The 25,305-nt window shown below is 50.7% G+C and overlaps 1 protein-coding gene across 1 annotated transcript; it reads right to left on the bottom strand.

The window, feature by feature from the left end:
* Positions 1 to 1,028: 1,028 nt before the first annotated feature.
* Positions 1,029 to 23,968, bottom strand: LOC145337260 (suppressor APC domain-containing protein 2-like). Its single transcript, XM_080182051.1, has 5 exons — positions 23,869 to 23,968; positions 18,621 to 18,767; positions 12,823 to 12,924; positions 7,893 to 8,015; positions 1,029 to 3,215 (listed from the first exon to the last, which is right to left on the bottom strand). Exons 1-5 carry the CDS (start codon positions 23,944 to 23,946, stop codon positions 3,087 to 3,089), a joined length of 579 nt encoding a protein of 192 aa, XP_080038177.1. The 5' UTR covers positions 23,947 to 23,968; the 3' UTR covers positions 1,029 to 3,086.
* Positions 23,969 to 25,305: the final 1,337 nt, after the last annotated feature.

Here is a 25,305-nt window from a genome sequence, read left to right on the forward strand (position 1 = left end):
ACATCTTTGGACACTAAGGGACAATTTAGCACGGCCAATCCACCCTAACCTACACATCTTTGAAATGAGAGGAAACCAGGGCACCTGGAGGAAACCCATGGGTCATAGTTTGCCCACCGCTGGCCTACAAGATGCACTGCAGCAACTCACCAAGACTCCTTCAACCGCATCCTCCAAACCCATAACCGCTACCATCTAGAAGGACGAGGGCAGCAGATACCTGGGAACACCACCCATTTGGAGGATCCCCTCCAAGTCATTCCAACTTGGAATTATATTGGCTCTTCCTTCATTGTGGCTGGGTTAAGCTCCTCATGCTCCCTCCCTAACAGCACTGATGGTGTACCTACACCTCATGGACTACAGATTCAAGAAGGCACCACACCCATCACCTTCTCAAGGGCAGTTAGGGGCAGTGTCCTCACCAGCGCCCATGGAAGAATGTATATTTAAAGAAAAATCTTTTCCACACGATCCTGGTGACTCCTGTACAGTGTGTTATTGAGGTTTACAGCATGGAAATAGGCCCTTCGGCCCAACTTATCCATGCTGCCCATTTTTACCACAAAGCTAATCCCAATTGCCTGTGTTTAGCCCATATCCCTCTACACCCATGTAATTGTCTAAATGCTTTTTAAAAGACAAAATTGTACCCACCTCTACTACTGCCTCTGGCAGCTTGTTCCAGACACCACCCTCTGTGTGAAAAAATTGCCCTTTTGTATCTCTCCCCTCTCACCTTAAACCTATGCCCTCTAGTTTTAGACTCCCCTACCTTTGGGAAAAGATATTGACTATCTAGCTGATCTGTGCCCCTCATTATTTTATAGACCTCTATAAGATCACCCCTCAGCCTCCTACACTCCAGAGAAAAAAGTCCCAGTCTATCCAGCCTCTCCTTATAACTCAATCCATCAAGTCCCGGGAGCATCCTAGTAAATCTTCTCTACACTCCTAGTTTAGTCATATTCTTTCGAGATCAAAGTGACCCAGCTTCCCCAACCCATCATCAAGAAAGGCATCGAGAACCAGGCAAGATAGAAAAACAGGAGCCTTTATTGGAGAGTGACATTGAAACGGCAACATTGCATTTGAGACATTTTAAATCATCCTTAAGTCTCCATCTCTTCAATGAAGATTGTTGCCACTGGTGTTCACTATGGTTTGTTTCTTAAACTCTGGACTCGGGGAGCCTTAAAGACGTCTCGAAGTTTGACCCAGCGGTCTTTCTGAATGGGGACCTTTCCCATAATCGCTGCTACTCTTCACTGCACCCAATGGAATGGTCTCCAAGTTGGATAGTCACACCTCTTCAAAATTGTCCTCGATATTTAAGGATTGTGTGAGGACCAAGTTCATGGCCTTGCAACTCCTCTCTCCCCCTCCCTCCCTCTGTGAGCACCTCAGGCCCCGCAACCTTCCTCAAAACACCCCTCCAATTCCACTCTCCAGCAACATCCCTCAATCCCTTGCTGGTGGCCCTGCCTTCATTCCCTGCCTTGGTCCCTCAGGCTCTAGACTTCCCTCCCTCAACCCCTCCCCCGCCTCCCCCTCTCTATCTCCCTCCGTCACTTGCTTCCTCTTGGACGCTTCTTACCAACCCACCTCGTCAACCAAGCTCTCGGCCACCTCAGGCTCCTGCGGTGGCTCGCTGGCAAGCAATGTTCTGACTGGGCACGAGCAGGATGGATGGGTACAGTCCCATTCCAGGTGAGCTCTGGTGAGAGCCAGTCAGACGATCTGCTATCACCACCTCATCCATAAGACGTTAGAGTAGGCCATTCGGCCCATCGAGTCTGCTTCACCATTCAATGAGATTGTGACCGATCCGATGTGACAATCCTCAGCTCCCACTTTCCCACCTTATCCCCAAACCCCTCGATTCCCTTACTGATCAACAATCTGTCTGTCTCAGCCTTGAACACACTCAGTGACCCAGCCTCTCCAGCTCTCTGCCGGAAAGAATTCCACAGATTCCCTCCCCTCTCAGAGAAGAAACTCCTCCTCGGCTCTGTCTTCAATGGGCCACCCCCTCCCTTACTCTGAGATGCTGCCCTCTGCTCCCAGACTCTCCCACACGGGGAAACAATCTCTCAGCATCGACCCTGTCAAACCCCCCGAGAATCCGATACGTCTCAATAAGATCGCCTCTCGTTCTTCTAAACTCCAAAACTCAGGCTGTTACCCTTGAGAGACGAGACAATGAAGAAGAGATTTAATCACAGGCGCCCCAGAACCATCGCGCTTAGAATGGTCAGAACACTGGAGGCTATTGGGCCCATCACGCCCATGCTGGCTCTCTGCAAGAGCAAGTTGGCTCGAGCACTCCCCCTCCCCTCTCCACCCCCTCCGTCATGGTACATGGGCGTCGCTGGGCCAGCATTTATTGCCCATCTCTAGTTGCCCCTTGGAGGACAGTTGAGAGTCAACCACATTGCTGTGTGGCTCTGGAGTCACATGTAGGCCAGACCAGGGTAAGGACGGCAGATTTCCTTCTCTAAAGGGAACCGGATGGGTTTTTCCGACAATGGTTATCGGTCACCAGCAGATTCCCAATTCGGGATATTTTTAACTTGAATTCAACTTCCACCAGCCAACGGTGGTGAGTTTCGAACCCGGGTCCCGGGTTGTGTTTCTGGATTAATAGCAATATTATCGCCAGGATGTTGTCTCTCTAGATCCTAACCACTCACCGTGCAAAAAAAATGTTTTCTCCTCCTGCCGCCCCAGCTTCTTTTGCCAATCGCTGTGGTTCTTGACCCTTCCGCCATCGGAATGGTACCTCCCTCTGCGCTCTGACCTGACCCTGGCACCCCACCTCCCCCCGCACTCTGAGCTGACCCTCGCACCCCGTCTCCTCCCCAACCTCATCCCAAAAGACTCTGAACACCTCCATCAAACGTCCTCTCGATGCGCTCTTCAGGGGACTACACGGACACGATGGGCTGAATGGCCTCCGATGGTGTAACCGTTCCCCAACTCTTTTATGAAACTCTTGACGTGTGGACATTTTGGCTGAGACACGAGGGGGAGCTGGGAAAATTGAGGGACAGCAGTCATGGTGACCAGCGGCGTGACTGGCCACCCTACACAAAGACGGAGTTGTCCCAGTTGGATTGGGTGTGGCTTTCAAACTGAGCTTCCAACAGCTGTTTGATGAGGACTGCCTTCTCCTGTTCCAGCCGTGTGATCCACTGGCTCCTCCTCGACACCTCCTGAGAGACAACAAGCATCAACCCTGCATCATTCACCTCGCTCTGGCTCCCGCAACCAAGAACACAAGAAACTACAAAGGGGCGTGAACGTAGCCCAGTACATCACGGTGACACAGTGGGTTAGCACTGCTGTCTCACAGCGCCAGGGACCCGGGTTCCATTCCCGGTGACACAGTGGGTTAGCACTGCTGCCTCACGGCGCCAGGGACCCGGATTCCATTCCCGGTGACACAGTGGGTTAGCGCTGCTGCCTCACAGTGTCAGGGACCCGGGTTCCATTCCCGGTGACACAGTGGGTTAGCACTGCTGCCTCACGGCGCCAGGGACCCGGGTTCCATTCCCGGTGACACAGTGGGTTAGCGCTGCTGCCTCACGGCGCCAGGGACCCGGGTTCCATTCCCGGTGACACAGTGGGTTAGCGCTGCTGCCTCACGGCGCCAGGGACCCGGGTTCCATTCCCGGTGACACAGTGGGTTAGCGCTGCTGTCTCACGGCGCCAGGGACCCGGGTTCCATTCCCGGTGACACAGTGGGTTAGCGCTGCTGCCTCACGGCGACAGGGACCCGGGTTCCATTCCCGGTGACACAGTGGGTTAGCGCTGCTGCCTCACGGCGCCAGGGACCCGGGTTCCATTCCCGGTGACACAGTGGGTTAGCGCTGCTGCCTCACGGCGCCAGGGACCCGGGTTCCATTCCCGGTGACACAGTGGGTTAGCGCTGCTGCCTCACGGCGCCAGGGACCCGGGTTCCATTCCCGGTGACACAGTGGGTTAGCGCTGCTGCCTCACGGCGCCAGGGACCCGGGTTCCATTCCCGGTGACACAGTGGGTTAGCGCTGCTGCCTCACGGCGCCAGGGACCCGGGTTCCATTCCCGGTGACACAGTGGGTTAGCGCTGCTGCCTCACGGCGCCAGGGACCCGGGTTCCATTCCCGGTGACACAGTGGGTTAGCGCTGCTGCCTCACGGCGCCAGGGACCCGGGTTCCATTCCCGGTGACACAGTGGGTTAGCGCTGCTGCCTCACAGCGCCAGGGACCCCGGGTTCCATTCCTGGCTTGGATCACTGTCTGTGTGGAGTTTGCACATTCTCCCCATATCTGTGTGGGTTTCCTCTGGTTTCCTCCCACACTCCAAAGATGCCCAGTTAGGTTGATTTGCCATGCTAAATTGCCCCTTAGTGCCAGGGGGATTAGTTGGGTAAATGTGTGGGGTTATGGAGATAGGGCCTGAGGTGGATTGTTGTCCGCGCAGATGTGATGGGCTGAATGGCCTCCTCTGCAGTCTAGGGATTCTGGAAACCAGCCTCCCATCCATTCAGACTGCCTACGCTGCCTCAGGAAAATCAGCCGGCATAATTAAGGACCCCACGCACCCCGGACATTCTCTCTCCCACCGGGAAAAAGATACAAAAGTCTGAGGTCCCGTACCGACCGACTCAAGAACAGCTTCTTCCCTGCTGCTGTCAGACTTTTGAATGGACCGACCTCACATTAAGCTGATCTTTCTCTACACCCTAACTATGGTTGTAACACTGCATTCTGCACTCTCTGATTTCCTTCGCTCAAAAAAGACAGTAGGACTAGGGGGCACAGCCTCAAGATAAAGGGGGGGGTGGTTTAGAACGGAGTTGAGGAGGAACTTCTTCACTCAAAGGGTGGTGAATCTCTGGAATTCTCTGCCCGTTGAAGTGGTGGAGGCTGCCTCGCTAAATATTTTTAAGAAGCGGGTTGATGGGTTCTTGATAAGAGAGGGGATTAAGGGTTATGGGGAGAGGGCGGGAATGTGGAACTGAGCCACGACAGATCAGCCATGATCTTATTGAATGGCGGGGCAGGCTCGAAGGGCTAGATGGCCTACTCCTGCTCCTATTTCTTATGTTCTTATGTTCTCTATGAACGGTATGCTTTGTCTGTTTTGCTCACAAGAAACAATACTTTTCGCTCTATCCCAATACACAGGACAATAATAAATCAAATCAAAATCATTGTTCATCTTGCATTTCCACATCCAGATGTAACTGGGCAGACAGCCAGAACTCTCAGAGGAAACAGTAGTATTAGATCAAAGAACAGCGGTGTAGTGATATTAACAACAGCACAGGAACAGGCCCTTCGGCCCACCAAGCCTGTATTGACACTAAACTAAACACCTTTTTGCTCTATGCAGTCCATGTCTCTCTATTCACCGTCCATCCATGTATCTGTCAAGATGCCTCTTAAACATTGCTCTGGTACCTGCTTCTACCATCTCCTCTGGCACCGCATTCTAGGCACTTGCCACCCTGTAAAACTTGCCTCTCACATCTCCTTTAAACTTTCCCCTTTTTCCCTTAAACCTCTGTCCCCTGGTAATTTGATATTTTGACCCTGGGGCAAAGACTCCGACTCTCCATGCCCCTCATCATTTTGTAAACTTCTATCAGATCGCCTCTCCGCCTCCGACACTCGAGTGAAAACAAACCAAGTTTGTCCAACCTAACCCACTGTGTCACCGGGAATGGAACCCGGGTCCCTGGCGCTGTGAGGCAGCAGCGCTAACCCACTGTGTCACCGGGAATGGAACCCGGGTCCCTGGCGCTGTGAGGCAGCAGTGCTAACCCACTGTGTCACCGGGAATGGAACCCGGGTTCCTGGTGCTGTGAGACAGCAGTGCTAACCCACTGTGTCACCGGGAATGGAACCCGGGTCCCTGGCGCTGTGAGACAGCAGTGCTAACCCACTGTGTCACCGGGAATGGAACCCGGGTCCCTGGCGCTGTGAGGCAGCAGTGCTAACCCACTGTGTCACCGGGAATGGAACCCGGGTTCCTGGTGCTGTGAGACAGCAGTGCTAACCCACTGTGTCACCGGGAATGGAACCCGGGTCCCTGGCGCTGTGAGACAGCAGTGCTAACCCACTGTGTCACCGGGAATGGAACCCGGGTCCCTGGCGCTGTGAGGCAGCAGCGCTAACCCACTGTGTCACCGGGAATGGAACCCGGGTCCCTGGCACTGTGAGGCAGCAGTGCTAACCCACTGTGTCACCGGGAATGGAACCCGGGTCCCTGGCGCTGTGAGGCAGCAGTGCTAACCCACTGTGTCACTCACAAAAAAAACTCTGATGTGACGTTACTGTTAAATCTGCTCCCACTGCCCTTTCAATGCATTCCAATAATGTGGAGTATCAGCGGGCTTCAAGAGGATTGAGGGAGTGAGTGAGTGCGAGGGAGGGAGTGAGTGGGAGGGAGGGAGGAGGGGAGAATATTTACTGCCGTGTGTGTGTTCCAATGACCTGGAATGTGCTTTAACCAAAACTTTTGTAGCCGGAAGACAGGGATATGCGAATTCCGAATTTGTTACTGACATGGGAATTGATGGGACGGTGAAGCGTGTAGAGAGGGGCGGAGAATTACAGAGAACGGCATTGACAGATTCACAGTAAGCCGGAGAAACAGGGCCAGATAGATTGTAAAGCAGCTTAAATGTGACACCAGCTAGTCTGAGCCAAACAGGATGGATCCCAGTCATTTTTAAGTGACGAACAACTACAGGCTGTAAAGACAACTCAATGTCTGTGAGCGTGGATCACTAACGTGTTATCGTAACACACACAAAAAAAGGCTAATGGAATGTTAGTCTTTGTAACTGGAGGATGAGAGTGTAAAGTGATACAAAATCCTTCTTAGATAGCATGTGGAATAGTGTGTGTGAGTGTGTGTGTGTGTGAGTGAGAGAGTGTGTGAATGTGTGTGTGTGAGAGAGTGTGTGAATGTGTGCGTGTGAGAGAGTGTGTGAATGTGTGTGTGAGTGAGAGAGTGTGTGAATGTGTGTGTGAGTGAGAGAGTGTGTGAATGTGTGCGTGAGTGAGAGAGTGTGTGAATGTGTGCGTGTGTGAGAGAGTGTGTGAATGTGTGCGTGTGTGAGAGAGTGTGTGAATGTGTGCGTGTGTGAGAGAGTGTGTGAATGTGTGCGTGTGTGAGAGAGTGTGTGAATGTGTGCGTGTGTGAGAGTGTGTGTGAATGTGTGCGTGTGTGAGAGAGTGTGTGAATGTGTGCGTGTGTGAGAGAGTGTGTGAATGTGTGCGTGTGTGAGAGAGTGTGTGAATGTGTGCGTGTGTGAGAGAGTGTGTGAATGTGTGCGTGTGTGAGAGAGTGTGTGAATGTGTGCGTGTGTGAGAGAGTGTGTGAATGTGTGCGTGTGTGAGAGAGTGTGTGAATGTGTGCGTGTATGTGCGTGTGTGTGTGAATGTGTGCATGAATGTGTGCGTGAGTGCGAGTGCGAGAGTGCGAATGTGTGTATGTGTGTATGTGTGTATGTGTGTATGTGTGTATGTGTGAATGTGTGTATGTGTGAATGTGTGTATGTGTGAATGTGTGAATGTGTGAATGTGTGAATGTGTGTATGTGTGAATGTGTGTATGTGTGAGAGTGTGAGAGCAAGTGTGAGTGTGTTAGAAAATAACATATTGGTCTGGATGGATTTCTAAAGATGTGCAGGTTAGGGGGATTGGCCGTGCTAAATTGCCCCTTATTGCCTGGGGGATTAGCAGGGTAAATCCATGGGGTTATGGGGATAGGGCCTGGGTCCGATTGTTGTCAGTGCAGGCTCGATGGGCTGAATGGCCTCCTGTACTGTAAGGATTCTAACGCTCATTGTTTCTTTTGAGATGTTGATAATGAACGGTCCATGGACACATCCTACCTTGGTCAGCAGATAATTCTGTTGTTTCAGTGCGTTCAGGGTCCGTTGCTGGAGTCTCCTGTTCTTACTGCTTGACAGATGTTCACCTTCGGGGTGTTCAGTGGGGTAGTGAGGCAGCAACACCTGGAACAAACAGTGAGTGTTCAGGCCATGAGGAACCAACCTGTGGTTTACGATTAATAATAATCTCTTTAACATTTCCATCGAATGGTTTGGGCCTCCCTTGTAACTGAACATCAATACAATATAATTAATATAATTAAACATGAATTGATTAATTCAAGAACATAAGCATTGCTGAAGAAAAGAGGATCTAGGAAACATTACGGATGTTTCACAGTTTGGTATGGGTTCTGCCCAAGACCACAAGGAACTACAACACGTTGTGAATGTAGCCCAGTCCATCACGCAAACCAGCCTCCCATCCATTGACTCCGTCTACACTTCCCACTGCCTCGGCAAAGCAGCCAGCATCCCGGACATTCTCTCTTCCACCTTCTTCCGTCGGGAAAAAGATACAAAAGTCTGAGGTCCCGTACCGAACAACTCAAGAACAGCTTCTTCCCTGCTGCTGTCAGACTTTTGAATGGACCTACCTCGCATTAAGTTGATCTTTCTCCACACCCTCGCTGTGACTGTAACATTACATGCTGCACTCTCTCCTTTTCTTCTCCCCTATGTACTCTATGAACAGTATGTTTTGTCTGCATCGTGCGCAAGAAATAATACTTTTCACTGTACTCCCAGAACATGCAACAATAATAAGTCATGGTGTGGAGATGCCAGTGTTGGATTGGGGTGGGCACAACTCCAGGTTAAATCCAACAGCTTTATTTGGAATCATGAGCTTCCGGAGCGACAATCCTTCAGGAGAGTGGTGGGGTGGGCTCTCTCTTCGCCATCTCTCCGCTCCCCTGAGGAAGGAGCAGCGCTCCGAAAGCTCGTGATTCCAAATGAACCTGTTGGCCTTTATAATTTGACGTTGTGAGACTTCTTACACAATAAGTCATGTCAAATCGAAAACTCGATGGACTGAAAGGCCTCCTTCTGTAGGGGGAGAGCTGTAGTCAGCTTGCACTCAGATGAGATGTTAATCAGATGATTTGTTTCTGTGGTGATGGTCGTGGGTTAAATATTGGTGGTGCTCTGGTTAACAGTCCTGTCTGCTGTTCCACACAATATACTCACTGTGATTCTTGGCCACAGCACAGTTTGCCCTTATTTTTAATCTTTCCGGAACAGGAGATTAGGCTGTTGGATCAGGTTAAATAGTGAAGGCCACCTGGGCACTACAGAAGGGATTAATATGAGCAGATGCAAAGGCTGCTAACTCACTGCTCTCCCCCTGGTGCCCCCGCACAGCTACATGGCATCCTGGCACTGGAACTATTTCCTGGAGCAAATCGACATTCTCAAAGCTCTGGAAGCAGTAGGGGGAAGTCTCCGAGGGAATCCACATTCCCAGTCTGATTCCAAGCCCAGGGGTAAAGGATAATTTGTCCGACTCTCATCAGGACAGAGTCACAGGAATAACAAATCTCAGATTTGGTTAGCACTGCTGCCTCACAGCACCAGGGACCCGGGTTCCAACACCAAGGTTGGGGGAACGGCAAATTGTGCGGAGGGCGTGGAGAGTCTGCAGAAGGATCTAGATAGGCTGGGCGAATGGGCCAGGAAATGGCAAATGGAATTTAATGTTGGCAAGTGCGAGGTGGTCCACTTTGGTAGGAAGAATGGTAGGAAGGACTATTACTTACGTGGCGAAAAACTGCAGCAGGCGACGGTGCAGAGGGACCTCGGGGTCCTTGTGCATGAGTCGCAAAAACCCAGCCTGCAGGTACAGCAGGTGGTCAGGAAGGCGAATGGGATGCTGGCCTTCATAGCGAGGGGGATTGAATATAAAAGTAGGGAGGTCTTGCTGCGGCTGTATAGGGCATTGGTGAGGCCGCAGCTGGAGTACTGTGTGCAGTTTTGGGCGCCGCACCTGCGCAAAGATATTTTGGCCTTGGGGGGAGTGCAGAGGAGGTTTACTAGGCTGATACCGGAGTTGAGGGGGTTGAGCTGTGAGGAGAGGCTGAATAAACTGGGCTTGTACTCGTTAGAGTTTAGAAGAATGAGGGGAGATCTCATTGAGACGTATAAGATGATGAATGGGATGGATAGGATAGAGGTGGAAAGACTCTTCCCGCTCAGAAAGGACAGTAGGACTAGGGGGCACAGCCTCAAGATAAAGGGGGGGCGGTTTAGAACGGAGTTGAGGAGGAACTTCTTCACTCAAAGGGTGGTGAATCTCTGGAATTCTCTGCCCGTTGAAGTGGTGGAGGCTACCTCGCTAAATATTTTTAAGACGCGGGTTGATGGGTTTTTGATAAGCGAGGGGATTAAGGGTTATGGGGAGAGGGCGGGAAAGTGGAACTGAGCAGCGACAGATCAGCCATGATCTTATTGAATGGCGGGGCAGGCTCGAAGGGCTGGATGGCCTACTCCTGCTCCTATTTCTTATGTCACTGTCTGCGTGGAGAGTGCACATTCTCCCCATGTCTGCATGTGTTTCCTCCAGATGCTCCCCCCACAGTCCAAAGATGTGCAGGTTAGGGGGATTGGCCATGCTAAATTGTCCCTTAGAGTCCAAAGATTTGATTTGATTTATTACTGTCACATGTATTAACAAACAGCGCAAAGTATTGTTTCTTGCACACTATACAGACAAAGCATACCGTTCATAGAGAAGGAAAGGAGACAGTGCAGAATGTAGTGTTACAATAATAGGTAGGATGTAGAAGAGAAAGATCAACTTAACGCGACGATGTGCAGTCACATGGATTGGCCATGCTAAATTGTGCCTTCGTGTCCAAAGGTGTGCAGGTTAGGGTGGATTGGCCATGGCTCCTGTGTTGGGTAATGGGATAGGGTGAGGATCTGGGTACGATGCTGAATGGCCTCTTCTGCATTGCAGGGATTCTATGCAAGAGTAAACAACAGTTGATAGCCCGTGAGAAGAGCGCTCCGATTTGGTTAGAGCATGGGTGCTATGTGGTGGGGACATTGCCATGGAGTGTACCAGGGCACAGTTAACTGCCAAGCCAAAGCAGGTAGATCGACTTCAATTGGTCAGCCATTGTTCAATGGTTAGCACTCTTGCCTCGGAATCAGAAAGTTCACGTCATACTCCCAAATCCTGAACACAAGATTCAGGTCAACACTCCCAGGACTGAGAGAGTGCAGCACTGTCAGAGGTACCATCTTTTCTTTGCAATGTTAAACCAAGGCCCCACCTGACTCCTCACGAGTGTCCCATTGAACTGTTTTGAGGAGGAGCGGGGAAATCTCCCTGGTGTCCCAAGCAACATTTCCCTCCACCAACCTCACCCAAATAGATGATAATTTATCTAACAATGATTTTTGGAGTGTTACCCAAGACCACAAGAAACTACAAAGAGTTTTGAATGAGACCCAATCCATCACACAAACCAGTCTCCCATCCATCGACTCCATCTACACTTCCTGCTGCCTCGGAAAAGCAGCCGGCATAATCAAGGACCCCACACAAAGAACAAAGAACAAAGAAAATTCCAGCACAGGAACAGGCCCTTCGGCCCTCCAAGCCTGCACCAACCATGCTGCCCCACTGAACTAAAACCCTTAAGCTTCCGGGGACCATATCCCTCTATTCCATCCTATTCATGTACTTGCCAAGATGCCCCTTAAAAGTCACTACCGTATCCACTTCCGCTACCTTCCCCCAGCAGCGAGTTCCAGGCACCCACCACCCTCTGGGTAAAAATCTTGCCTCGTACATCTCCTTTAAACCTTGCCCCTCGCACCTTAAACCTGTGCCCCCCCGAGTAATTGACTCTTCCACCCTGGGGGAAAAAGCTTCTGACTATCCACTCTGTCCGTGCCTCTCATAATCTTGTAGACTTCTATCAGGTCTCCCCTCAACCTCCGTTATTCCAGTGAGAACAAACCAAGTTTCTCCAACCTCTCCTCATAGCTAATACCCTCCATACCAGGGCAACATCCTGGTAAATCTTTCCTGTACCCTCTCCAAAGCCTCCACATCCTTCTGGCAATGTGGCAACCAGAATTGAACACTATATTCCAAGTGCGGCCTCACTAAGGTTCTATAAAGCTGCAACATGACTTGCCAATTTTTAAACTCAATGCCCCAGCCGATGAAGGCGAGCATGCCGTATGCCTTTTTGACTACCTTCTCCAACTGCATTGCCACTTTGTGACCTGTGTACCTGTACACCCAGATCCCTCTGCCTATCAATACTCTGAAGGGTTCTGCCATTTTCTGTATATTTCCCATCTGTATTAGACTTTCCAAAATGCATTACCTCACATTTGACTGGATTAAACTCCATCTGCCATCTCTCCAACTGATCTATATCCTGCTGTATCCTCTGATGGTCCTCATCGCTATCCGCAAATCCACCAACCTATGTGTTGTCCGCAAACTTACTGATCAAACCAGTTACATTTTCCCCGGACATTCTTTCTTCTACTTTCTTCCGTCGGGAAAAAGATACAAAAGTCTGAGGTCACGTACCAACTGACTCAAGAACAGCTTCTTCCCCGCTGCTGTCAGACTTTTGAATGGACCTACCTCGCATTAAGTTGATCTTTCTCTACACCCTCGCTATGACTGTAACACTATATTCTGCACCCTCTCCTTTCCTTCTCTATGAACGGTATGCTCTGTCTATATAGTGTGCAAGAAACGATACTGTTCACTGTATCCCAAGACATGTGACAATAATAAATCAAATCAAAATGTCACAATAACGAAGACACTTTGAAAGTACTTGTTTGGCTGTGAAATGCTTTGGGATGAACTGAGGTTGCGAGGGGCACTTTGGAAATACAAGTTTGTTTTATTTCTTTCCTTAGGCAGGGATAAGGAGACAATGGAAAAGGAACTAACCCTCTCCGCGCTGGCGATGAAATCGGAGAGGCAGTAGTTGACGTGTTGGATCTTGTCCTGAAGAAGAGACACATGTTTCGGGTGTGACGTGGGAGAACGTTCCTGAAACGTTATGGATAAAAAACTCACGTTAATGGTTAGCTATTAGTTTTTGTACTCCCGGTTCCCTCTCTCTCGAACGTACCAACTCCTGAAGTAGGGGCAGGAGTAGGCCATTTGGCCCCTTGAGCCTGCCCCCCCATTCAATATGATCATCTGCTGGTGTTTCAAAGATTCCACGTTCAAACCTACCCCTCAATAACCTTCCCCTGCCTAACAAGAATCCATCTACCTCCACCGTCACTAAACTCTGACGCAGAGAGGCACAACCCTCTGAGAGAAAAGAAATTCTCCTCATCGCTGTCATTGAATCTCTACAGTGCAGAAGGAGGCTATTCAGCCCATCAAGTCTACACCAATCCCATCCAGGCCCTATCCCCATAACCCCACATATTTACCCTGCCAATCCCCCTGACACTAAGGAGCAATTTAGCACGACCAATGCAACCAACCAGCACGTCTTTCAGACTGTGGGAGGAACCTAGAGGAAACCCACCCTGACATGGGGCGAACATGCAGACTCCACACAGTGACCCAAGGTGGGAATTGAACCAGGGTCCGTGGCGCTGTGAGGCAGCAGTGCTAACCCACTGTGCCACCCCACTGTGCCACCATGACACCCAAAAGAATGTTGTGAAAAAAAATGTCCCCTAATTTTCAAATTGCGCCCATACTTACAAACTCCCCCATGAGAGAAAACACACCCATCTTGTCAAGACTGTTCAGAAACTTATATAAACTTCAATCAGATCACCCCTCACTCTTCTAAACTTTAGTGGAAACAAGCCCAATCTGTCCAACCTTCCCTCATTAGACAACCCACTCATCGAAACATCGAAACTAGAAGCAGGATGAGGCCATTCAGCTCTTCGAGCTGCTCCGCCATTCATTCTGACCACGGCTGATCATCAAATTCAATATCCTGATCCCTCCCTTTCCCCCATAACCCTCGATCCCTTTAACCCCAAGATCTATATCTAATTTCTTCCTGAAATCACACAACATTTTGGCCTCGACTACTTTCTGTGGGAGTGAATTCCACACATTCCCCACCCTCTGGGTGAAGAAATTTCTCCTCAGCTCAGTTCTAAAAGGTTTCCCCCTTATCCTCAAACTCTGATCCCCTAGTTCTGGATCTCCCCCACCATGGGGAACATTCTTTCTGAATCTACCCTGTCTAACCCTGTTAGAATTTTATAAGCTTCTATCAGATCCCCTCTCACTCTTCTAAACTCCAGTGAATATAATCCTAACCATCACTGGAGATCCAGGGCTTGTACCAATGGTCATCATTGCACATATCAATCCGCTAAACCTCTCAACATCTCAGGGATGAATAATGGAAAAAAAAAGTATAAATATACATAAATAAATAGAACATAGAAAAACTAGAGCACAAACAGGCCCTTCGGCCCACAAGTTGCACCAAACATGTCCCTACCTACTAGGCTTAACCCTCTATCTTATTAAGTCCCACGTACTCATCCAGAAGTCTTTGAAAAGACCCCAGCAAGTTCGCCTCCACCACCATCAATGGCAGCCAATTCCACTCACTCACCACCCTCTGAGTGAAAAACTTTCCCCTAACATCTCCTCTGTACCTGCTCCCCAGCACCTTAAACCTGTGTCCCTCTCGTAGCGACCATTTCAGCCCTGGGAAATAGCCTCTGAGAATCCACCCTATCAATACCTCTTATACACCTCTATCAGGTCATCTCTCATCCTTTGTCTCTCCAGGGAGAAGAGACCAAGCTCCCTCAACCTATCCTCATAAGGCATGCCTCCCAATCCAGGCAACATCCTTGTAAATCTCCTCTGCACCCTCTCAATAACTTCCACATCCTTCCTGTAGTGAGGCAACCAGAACTGCGCACAGTACTCCAAGTGGGGTCTGATAAGGGTCTTATAAAGTTGCAGCATTACCTCCCGACTCCTAAATATATATATTGTATGTTCAATTTCTTAATCTCCAGCCGAACATATGATCATAGAACATAGAACATAGAACATAGAACATTACAGCGCAGAACAGGCCCTTCGGCCCACGATGTTGCGCCGACCAGTTACAAAAACAATGACCCACTAGCCTATACCAATCCCTTTTCGTCCATAAACCTATCCAGAGATCTCTTAAACGCCCCCAAACTAGACGCATTTACAACTGCAGCAGGCAGGGCATTCCAATCACTCACCACCCGCTGGGTAAAGAACCTACCCCTGACATCCGTCCTGTAGCTACCCCCCCTTAATTTAAAGCCATGCCCCCTCGTGCTAGCTTTCTCCATCCGAGGAAAAAGGCTATCACTATCCACCCTATCTAAACCTCTAATCATCTTATATGTTTCAATAAGATCCCCTCTTAGCCGCCTTCTTTCCAACGAAAACAACCCTAAATCCCTCAGTCTCTCCTCATAGGACCTCCCCACCATACCAGGCAACATCCTAGTAAACCTCCTCTGCACCCTCTCCAACGCCTCCACATCCTTCTTGTAATGCGGGGACCAGAACTGCACACAGTACTCCAAGTGCGGCCGCACTAGAGTAGTGTACAGTTGCAACATTACACTGCGACTCCTAAATTCAATCCCCCTACCAATAAACGCCAAGACACCGTACGCCTTCTTAACAACCTTATCTACTTGATTCCCAACTTTCAGGGATCTATGTACACATACACCTAGATCCCTCTGTTCATCCACACTATTCAAAGTCCTCCCGTTAGCCCTATACTCAACACATCTGTTGCTCCTACCAAAGTGAATTACCTCACACTTCTCCGCATTAAATTCCATCCGCCACCTCTCGGCCCAGCTCTGCAACCTATCTAAGTCTCCCTGCAGACTATGACACCCTTCCTCACAATCTACCACACCTCCAACTTTGGTGTCATCAGCAAATTTACTAATCCACCCAACTATACCCTCATCCAGATCATTAATAAAAATTACAAACAACAGTGGCCCCAAAACAGATCCCTGAGGCACACCACTCGTAACTGTACTCCATGATGAATATTTACCATCCACCACCACCCTCTGTCTCCTATCTGATAGCCAATTCCTGATCCAACTTCCTAGATTACCCACAATCCCATACATCTGCATTTTCTGCAGAAGCCTACCATGGTGAACCTTATCGAACGCCTTACTAAAATCCATGTATACCACGTCAACTGCCTTGCCCCCATCCACCTCTTTGGTCACCTTCTCAAAAAACTCAATAAGGTTAGTAAGGCACGACCTACCCGCTACAAAACCATGCTGACTATTTCTAATCAATTCATTACACTCCAAATAACTATAAATCCTATCCCTAATAATTTTTTCTAAAACCTTGCCCACAACAGAAGTAAGACTCACCGGTCTATAATTCCCGGCAAAGTCTCTGTTCCCCTTCTTAAACAATGGGACAACATTCGCTATCCTCCAATCCTCCGGGACTACACCAGAGACCAATGACGACCTGAAGATCTGAGCCAGAGGCTCTGCAATCACCTCTCTAGCCTCCCAGAGAATCCTAGGGTAGATCCCATCCGGACCAGGGGACTTATCTATTTTCAGCCCCTCAAGAATTTCCAGCACATCCCCTTTATCAACCGTAATACTGTCTATTTTACACCCCTGCAACCCAATGTCCTCCTCTGCTATATTCATGTCCCCCTGCGTGAACACCGAAGAGAAATATTGGTTCAATACTTCTCCAATCTCCTCCGGTTCCACACACAACTTCCCCCTGCTGTCTGTAACTGGCCCTAATCTTGCCCTGACCAACCTTCTGTTCTTGACATACCTATAGAACGCCTTAGGATTCTCCTTAATCCTATCAGCCAAAGTCTTCTCATGTCCTCTTTTAGCCCTTCTCAACTCACTCTTCAACTCCCTCCTAGCCAATCTAAAGCTTTCATGGAGACCTTGTGGCTCCTTGAAGGTGTTGCATTATCCAATAAGATCATTGTTCCAGTATTTATTCCTGGGATATGGGTGTTGTTGGTCTGGTTTACGGTGTGAGAGCCACTTCCTTGAAATACCATAGCAAGTTGAGGCATAACTTAAGGAGGGAATTTAGTGATACAGTTCCAAGGATGAGGGCATAACTTGTTCTTTCATTCATTCATGGGATGTGGGCGTCCCTGGCAGTGCCAGCACCTATTGCCCATCCCTGAGGCCATCTAGAAATCAACCCCATTGCTCTGGAGTCACGTGTAGGCCAGACTGGGTAAGGACGGCAGATTTCCTTCCCTAAAGGACATTAGTGAACCAGATGGGTTTTTCCGACAATCGACAATGGTTTCACATTCATCAGTAGACTCTTAATTCCAGATTTCTATTGAATTCAAATTTCACCATCTGCTGTGGTGGGATTTGAATCCGGGTTCCCTTGAACGTTACCCTGGGCCTCTGAATTACTAGCCCAGTAACAATACCTCTACACCATCACCTCATCTAAAGGGGAACGTGTGTTCATTGAATCATAGAATCCCCACAATGCAGAAGGAGGCCATTTGGCCCATTGAATCTGCACCGACTCTCTGACAGAGCATCTTACACAGGCCAATCCCAACCCCATGTATTTACCCCACTAATCCCCCTAACCTGCACATCTTTGGACACTAAGGGGCAATTTAGCATGGCCAATCCACCCTAACCTGTACATCTTTGGACACTAAGGGACAATTTAGCATGGCCAATCCACCCTAACCTGTACATCTTTGGACACTAAGGGACAATTTAGCATGGCCAATCCACCTAACCTACACATCTTTGGACACTAAGGGACAATTTAGCATGGCCAATCCCCCTAACCTACACATCGTTGGACACCAAGGGACAATTTAGCATGGCCAATCCACCCTAACCTGTACATCTTTGGACACTAAGGGACAATTTAGCATGGCCAATCCACCTAACCTACACATCTTTGGACACTAAGGGACAATTTAGCATGGCCAATCCCCCTAACCTACACATCGTTGGACACCAAGGGACAATTTAGCATGGCCAATCCACCCTAACCTGTACATCTTTGGACACTAAGGGACAATTTAGCATGGCCAATCCACCCTAACCTACACATCTTTGGACACTAAGGGGCAATTTAGCATGGCCAATCCATCTTAACCTACACATCTTTGGACACTAAGGGGCAATTTAGCATGGCCAATCCACCCTAACCTGCACATCTCTGGACACTAAGGGACAATTTGGCATGGCCAATCCACCCTAACCTACACATCTTTGGACACTAAGGGACAATTTAGCATGGCCAATCCACCTAAACTACAAATTTTTGGACTGTGGGAGGAAACTGGAGCACCCGGAGGAAACCTACGCAGGCACGAGGAGAACGTGCAGACTCCGTACAGACAGTGACCCAAGGCGTGAATCAAATCCGGGTCCCCAGCACTGCAAGGCAGCAGTGCTTAACACTATGCCAACGTGTCCTCCCCTTAGCCCCTTGGAACATTGCTGCCCTTCTTGTCCTGCTAGGGTGGTATAAGTTGTCAATCCGGTGGGGTGGGGTGAAGGGATGGGGAGGGGAATCATTGCCTGATCTTCCAACTCCGCTCCATCTTTCTCAGCCTATCCCCCCTTGATCCTCGCTGGCACGTCAGCTTCCTGTCGTTGCCTAGGTCTTCACCTTTCCCCGAGTCAATGAACCCTCCCTAGACCCACACCAAACCTTTCCCAGAGGGTGCTCACGTTCTCTCCCGAATCCTCGCTGCCTTGTCTGAGTCTCTGGTTAACGCTGTGGATCTCCTGACGGTACCAGTCCCGTGCCCGATCCACCATCTCCAGCCCGTGCCACAGGGCATCCCGCTGCTGCTCCAGATCCTTCATCCGCTTCAGCTGAAAGAGATGCCAGCAGTGAGGGGCACACATTAACAAAACCGCTCCTACTGTGACAATCCCCCAACGTTATCCCTCTCGGGGTGGCGAGACGGGGATTTGGGGGGGGTTACGGGGTGGGGGTGGTGGGAGACATCAGCTGGTGTGGACGTGGTTTGCCCACGACACCCAACGTCCCTGTTCTGAGGCAATAGAGTGCCAATAATGACCAGTGGATATCTGCTTGTCTGCATCGTTGAAACGGTGGGAGGAAGGAATGACAGGTGGTTGGAGGTGGCGAGGGTCTCACTGGAGCCTTGGTAACTTAGAAACACAGAAGATAGGAGCAGGAGGAGGCCATTTGGCCCTTCGAGCCTGCTTCTCCATTCATCACGATCGTGGCTGATGGTCCAACTCAATAGCCTAATCTTGCTTTCCGCCCGTAACCTTTGATCCCATTCGCCCCAACGCACCACTGAGAAATTCCTCACGCAATCCAACCCAAAGCCCACGAGGGAGCCACACCCACGCACTCAGGCACCCACTCAGTAAAACTAGAGTCTGACTGGGTGGTAAATGGTAATGGTGGTAAAATTCTGATGGGTATAGATCGAGTGAATGCAGGCAGGCTTTTCCCACTGAGGCTAGGGGAGAAAAAAAACTAGAGAGCATGGGTTAAGGGTGAAGGGGGGAAAAGTTTATAGGGAATATTAGTGGGGGGGGGGGGGCTTCTTCACACACAGAGTGGTGGGAGGGTGGATTAAGCTGCCGGATAAAGTGGTGAAAACAGGCTCACTTTCAACATTTAAGAAAATCTTGGATGGGTCCATGGATGAGAGGGGAGTGGAGGGATATGGTCCAGGTCAGTGGGACTAGACAGAAAGCAGGAAGCTTATCACCATCCAGGACAAAGCAGCTCTTTTGTCACCCACAAACACTCAGTCCCTCCACCCCCCAACGCACACTGAATGCCGTGTGTACCATCTACAAGATGCCCCGCAGCGACTCACCAAGGCTCCTTAGGCAGCACCTTCCAAACTCACCACCATCTAGAAGGACGAGGGCAGCAGATGCCTGGGGAACACCCCCACCTGGAGGTTCCCCTCCGAGTCACTCGCCATCCCGACTTGGAAATATATCGGCTGCTCCTTCAGTCACTGGGTCACAATCCTGGAGGTCCCTCCCTAACAGCACAGCGGGTGTACCTACCGCATCTTTCAGTTGAGGGGCCTTGACAAGAGAACTGGTACCAAGTCACGCTGCTCGATTGGAGAGCCAGTACAGTCACAACGGGCCGAACAGCCTCCTCCTGCACCCCCACGGTGCTGCAAATCTGTGATTGAACTGGGAGCATCTCTGCTCACAGGTGGGCACAGAAGAGATCCCAAGGAGGAGCTAGTGAGCTCCCTCCAGCTTCCTGGCCAACATTCATCCCTCAACGAACACACCTCAAAACTGTCTGTGGGAGCTGTCGCTCGCAGACGGACGTTTCCAACATCATAATACCAAAGGTGCGTCAAAAACAAACCATTATTGGTTGTGAGGCACTTTGAGAGCTTCTTGGGGAGGTGAAGGCTGCTATAGAAATGCAAAACGAGCAGTGTGATAAGCGAGGTAATAATGTCACCCAGTTTTTGTTATAGATACAGAGGGCGGAAGGGGGCTCAAACTGTGGGTTTGATGCTGGGAGGGAGGCTCGATCCACCAGACACAACGTAAAAAAGCTGAGTACTCCTACACGTGCAGTCCTGTTAATGTGGAAAGTGTCCCTTCCACTGCCATGCCACACTGCTGACTCATCGTTTCCTAGTGTCTGTTTAAAATAGCGTTCTTCGTGCAATAACATTGCCTTTGAGAGAGACTCTGATGAAAGGGAGCGCAGTCACTCTGCAGCCCGCGAACAATGGCTTCACAAACAGGCAAAATCCGGCTGAATTTCACTCCGGCAGTGGTTATTATCGAAGAGTCTGGCTTTAACAGACCAGCGATTTCAGCGACTGTGCACAGAGGTTCGGCGCCATCGACCTCACTTTTGACACATAGAATCGTAGATTCCCCACACTGCAGCAGGAGGAGGCCATTCGGCCCATCGTGTCTGCACTGATTCTCCAACAGACATCTCACCAAGGCCATAACTTCAGGTATTTATCCCGTTAATTCCCCCAAACCTACACATCTTTGGACACTGAGGGACAGTTTAGCATGGCCAATCCACCCTAACCTACACATCTTTGGACACTAAGGGACAATTTAGCATGGCCAATCCCCCCTAACCTACACATCTTTGGACACTAAGGGACAATTTAGCATGGCCAATCCACCCTAACCTACACATCTTTGGACACTGAGGGACAATTTAGCATGGCCAATCCACCTAACCTACACATCTTTGGACACTGAGGGACAGTTTAGCATGGCCAATCCACCTAACCTGCACATCTTTGGGCACTAAGGGACAATTTAGCATGGCCAATCCACCCTAACCTACACATCTTTGGGCACTAAGGGACAATTTAGCATGGCCAATCCACCCTAACCTACACATCTTTGGACACTGAGGGACAATTTAGCATGGCCAATCCACCTAACCTACACATCTTTGGACACTGAGGGACAATTTAGCATGGCCAATCCACCCTAACCTACACATCTTTGGACACTGAGGGACAATTTAGCATGGCCAATCCACCCTAACCTACACATCTTTGGGCACTAAGGGACAATTTAGCATGGCCAATCCACCCTAACCTGCACATCTTTGGACACTAAGGGTCAATTTAGCACAGCCAATCCACCCTAACCTACACATCTTTGGACACTAAGGGACAATTTAGCATGGCCAATCCACCTAACCTGCACATCTTTGGACACGAAGGGACAATTTAGCATGGCCAATCCACCCTAACCTGCACATCTTCGGACACTAAGGGACAATTTAGCGCAGCCAATCCCCCCTAACCTACACACCTTAAAGTTAAAGTTTTAAGGTTTATTTATTATTGTCACAAGTAGGCTTACGTTAACACTGCAATGAAGTTACTGTGAAAATCCTCTAGTCGCTGCACCCTGGCGCCTGTTTGGGTTACACTGAGGGAGAATTCAGCACAGCCAATGCACCCTAACCAGCATGCCTTTCAGGCTGCGGGAGGAAACCGGAGCACCTGGAGGAAACCCATGCAGACACGGGGAGAATGTGCAGACTCCACACAGACAGTGACCCGAGCCGGGGTTGAACCTGGCTCTGTGAGGTAGCAGTGCTAACCCGCTGTGTCACTGGGTTGCAGGAGGAAGTTGTTCACCCCTCAGAGGTGAAGCTATGATAGCGGAGAGGGTAACGTCACTGATCTCATAATCCAGGGGCCCAGGCTAATGCTCGGGGTGGGGGAAGACAGCAGCTGGTGGAATTCAAATCCAGTTAATAAAATCTGGAATTATAAAGCCAGTCTCAATCAGGAACTGTCACTGATTGTTGCAAAATCACAGGGACCGCAGTGCGTTCAGGAAGGCAGCGATTCACCCACCACCTTCTCAAGGGGCAATTAAGGATGGGCAATAAATGCCGGCCCAGTCCAGCGACGCCCACATCCAAGAGCACAATAAATTAAAGTTTATTTATTCGTGTCGCAAGAGAGTTTACATTAACGCTGCAATGAAGTTACTGTGAAAATCCCCTAGTCACCACACTCCTGTTCGGGTACACTGAGGGAGAATTTAGCGCGGCCAATGCACCCTAACCAGCACGTCTTTGGAGGAAACTGGAGCACCCAGAGGAACCCATGCAGACATGGGGAGAATGTACAAACTCCACACAGACAGTGACCCAAGCCGGGAATGGAACCCGGGTCCCTGGCGCTGTGAGGCAGCAGCGCTAACCCACTGTGTCACTGGGAATGGAACCCGGGTCCCTGGCGCTGTGAGGCAGCAGCGCTAACCCACTGTGTCACCGGGAATGGAACCCGGGTCCCTGGTGCTGTGAGGCAGCAGTGCTAACCCACTGTGTCACCGGGAATGGAACCCGGGTCCCTGGCGCTGTGAGGCAGCAGTGCTAACCCACTGTGTCACTGGGAATGGAACCCGGGTCCCTGGCGCTGTGAGGCAGCAGTGCTAACCCACTGTGTCACCGGGAATGGAACCCGGGTCCCTGGCGCTGTGAGGCAGCAGTGCTAACCCACTGTGTCACCGGGAATGGAACCCAGGTCCCTGGCGCTGTGAGGCAGCAGTGCTAACCCACTGCGTCACCGGGAATGGAACCCAGGTCCCTGGCGCTGTGAGGCAGCAGCGCTAACCCACTGCGTCACCGGGAATGGAACCCTGGTCCCTGGCGCTGTGAGGCAGCAGCGCTAACCCACTGTGTCACCGGGAATGGAACCCGGGTCCCTGGCGCTGTGAGGCAGCAGCGCTAACCCACTGTGTCACCGGGAATGGAACCCGGGTCCCTGGCACTGTGAGGCAGCAGTGCTAACCCACTGTGTCACCGGGAATGGAACCCGGGTCCCTGGCGCTGTGAGACAGCAGTGCTAACCCACTGTGTCACCGGGAATGGAACCCGGGTCCCTGGCGCTGTGAGACAGCAGTGCTAACCCACTGTGTCACCGGGAATGGAACCCGGGTCCCTGGCGCTGTGAGGCAGCAGTGCTAACCCACTGTGTCACCGGGAATGGAACCCGGGTCCCTGGCGCTGTGAGACAGCAGTGCTAACCCACTGTGTCACTGGGAATGGAACCCGGGTCCCTGGCGCTGTGAGACAGCAGTGCTAACCCACTGTGTCACCGGGAATGGAACCCGGGTCCCTGGCGCTGTGAGGCAGCAGTGCTAACCCACTGTGTCCCCGTGCCACCCCTTTGCTAAAATCTCCGACTGTATGTGCGGAAGCTCCATAGGAAAGCTCACACAGCGGCATTCGCTGGCTGTCGACAATCTCGCTCCCTGCCAAACAAACGTTCCGCGCCTTGAATCAGCTCCCAGCTCGGTGGGAGTGAGGCGGGAGAGAGGAGGGGGGGCACAATTAAAGTTACCCATGACAAAAGAGGAGCGAGATACTTAACCACCTTCCGTACAGATCAGGGAGCCGAGATTTATTTTGAAAAAAGGAGAATAGAGAGGTAACGAATAAAGAACTCACCCACAGGAAGAATTGACGGGCATCCAGGCTGCTGTGCAGGGGGATGATGACAAGGGTGTAGTGAGGTCGCACAGGCATGTGGGAAAGGTGTGTGTGTGAGAGAGAGAGAGAGTGAGAGAGAGAGAGAGAGAGAGAGTGAGAGAGTGTGTGAGAGAGAGAGTGAGAGAGAGAGAGAGTGAGAGAGAGAGTGAGAGTGAGAGAGAGAGAATGAGAGTGAGAGAGAGAGTGAGAGAGAGAGTGAGAGCGTGTGTGAGTGAGTGAGTGAGAGAAAGTGAGAGAGTGAGTATGTGTGTGCAAGTGAGTGAGTGAGAGTGAGAGACAGTGAGAGAGAGAGAGTGAATGAGAGAGTGAGGAGTGTGTATGTGTATGAGTGAGAGTGAGAGAGTATTTGTGTGTGTGAGTGAGTGAGAGAGTGAGAGTGAAAGTAAGAGTGAGTGAGTGTGTGTGTGTGTGTGTGTGAGTGAGTGTATGCGTCTGTATGTCAATATATGTGTGTGGGTGTGTGTGTGTGGGTGGGGTGAGCAAAGCCCAGGGCGTCTCTCTCTCTCTCTCCCCCTCTCCTTGCCCCCCCTTCTCCCCCCCCCCACCACCCCACCCCTCCACCAACCTAACCCCACCACCCGCTCCGCCAGACACTCTGTCAGAAGGGACTGGTGGTCACTAACTCTGGCGAGTGCATGACCGCGTGTCCCCTCCCCACACACACACACACACACACACCGAGAGAAGTCAGCGCGAGAGAGAGAGAGAGAATGTCCCGAGCTCTGGCAGGCTGAACCGAGGGCCCCAGAGGGTTGGAGGCACGGAGGGGGGGCAGTGGGGTGGGGGGAGAGCAGAGACAGAGGGATATGCTCTGTGGCTCTGCCCTCTGTGCTCCCTCCTGCCTGGCCCCGGGATACAGCAGCAGTGAAGACGCAGCAGGCTGCCCCACCTGTTGGGGCAGGATAATGCCAGGATCTGGATTACAACCAGCGGCAAAACAGCAGCGTTGATTTGTTTTTCAGCTCCCTCTGTCTCTCATTTCCAACAATCAACATTGCTGACTGTAGCAAAACCCCAGCCCTGCCACTGCAGCCCAGATGTTTAACTCTTTCTTGACTCCAATGTTTGGAATTTCTGTTTTCCTGTAACCAGAGGGCAAATCACTCCCCACCCCTTCTAAAGTTCCTCCTCAGCTGGCACTCGTGGGGGGGTGCCAGCTCAGGAGAACCCAGTTCTGCACAGTGAAAGGGTGGCACAGTGGTAAGCACTGCTCTCTCACGGCGCCAGGGACTCGGGTTCAATTCCGGCCTCGGGTCACTGCCTGTGCAGAGTTCGCACATTCTCCTCGTGTCTGCGTGGGTTTCCTCCCACAGTTTGGTTAGGGTGCATTGGGCCGTGCTAAATTCTCCCCAACAGGCGCCAGAGCGTGGTGACAGTAACTTCATTGCAGCGATA

The sequence above is a fragment of the Carcharhinus amblyrhynchos genome, unplaced genomic scaffold (genome assembly GCF_965287045.1).
Source record: "Carcharhinus amblyrhynchos unplaced genomic scaffold, sCarAmb.v2.hapA scaffold_45, whole genome shotgun sequence".
NCBI lineage: Eukaryota > Metazoa > Chordata > Chondrichthyes > Carcharhiniformes > Carcharhinidae > Carcharhinus > Carcharhinus amblyrhynchos.

What these genes read in the sequence shown, in the direction of transcription:
- LOC145337260 (XM_080182051.1), bottom strand. Translation starts at nt 23,946, where the DNA reads ATGCCTGTGCGACCTCACTACACCCTTGTCATCATCCCCCTGCACAGC. An exon ending in TCATCGCCAGCGCGGAGAGG is followed by an intron (nt 8,016 to 12,822) that starts GTTAGTTCCTTT and finishes TGTTTGTTCCAG; the next exon opens with GTGTTGCTGCCTCACTACCC. An exon ending in AGAATTATCTGCTGACCAAG is followed by an intron (nt 3,216 to 7,892) that starts GTAGGATGTGTC and finishes GTTGTCTCTCAG; the next exon opens with GAGGTGTCGAGGAGGAGCCA.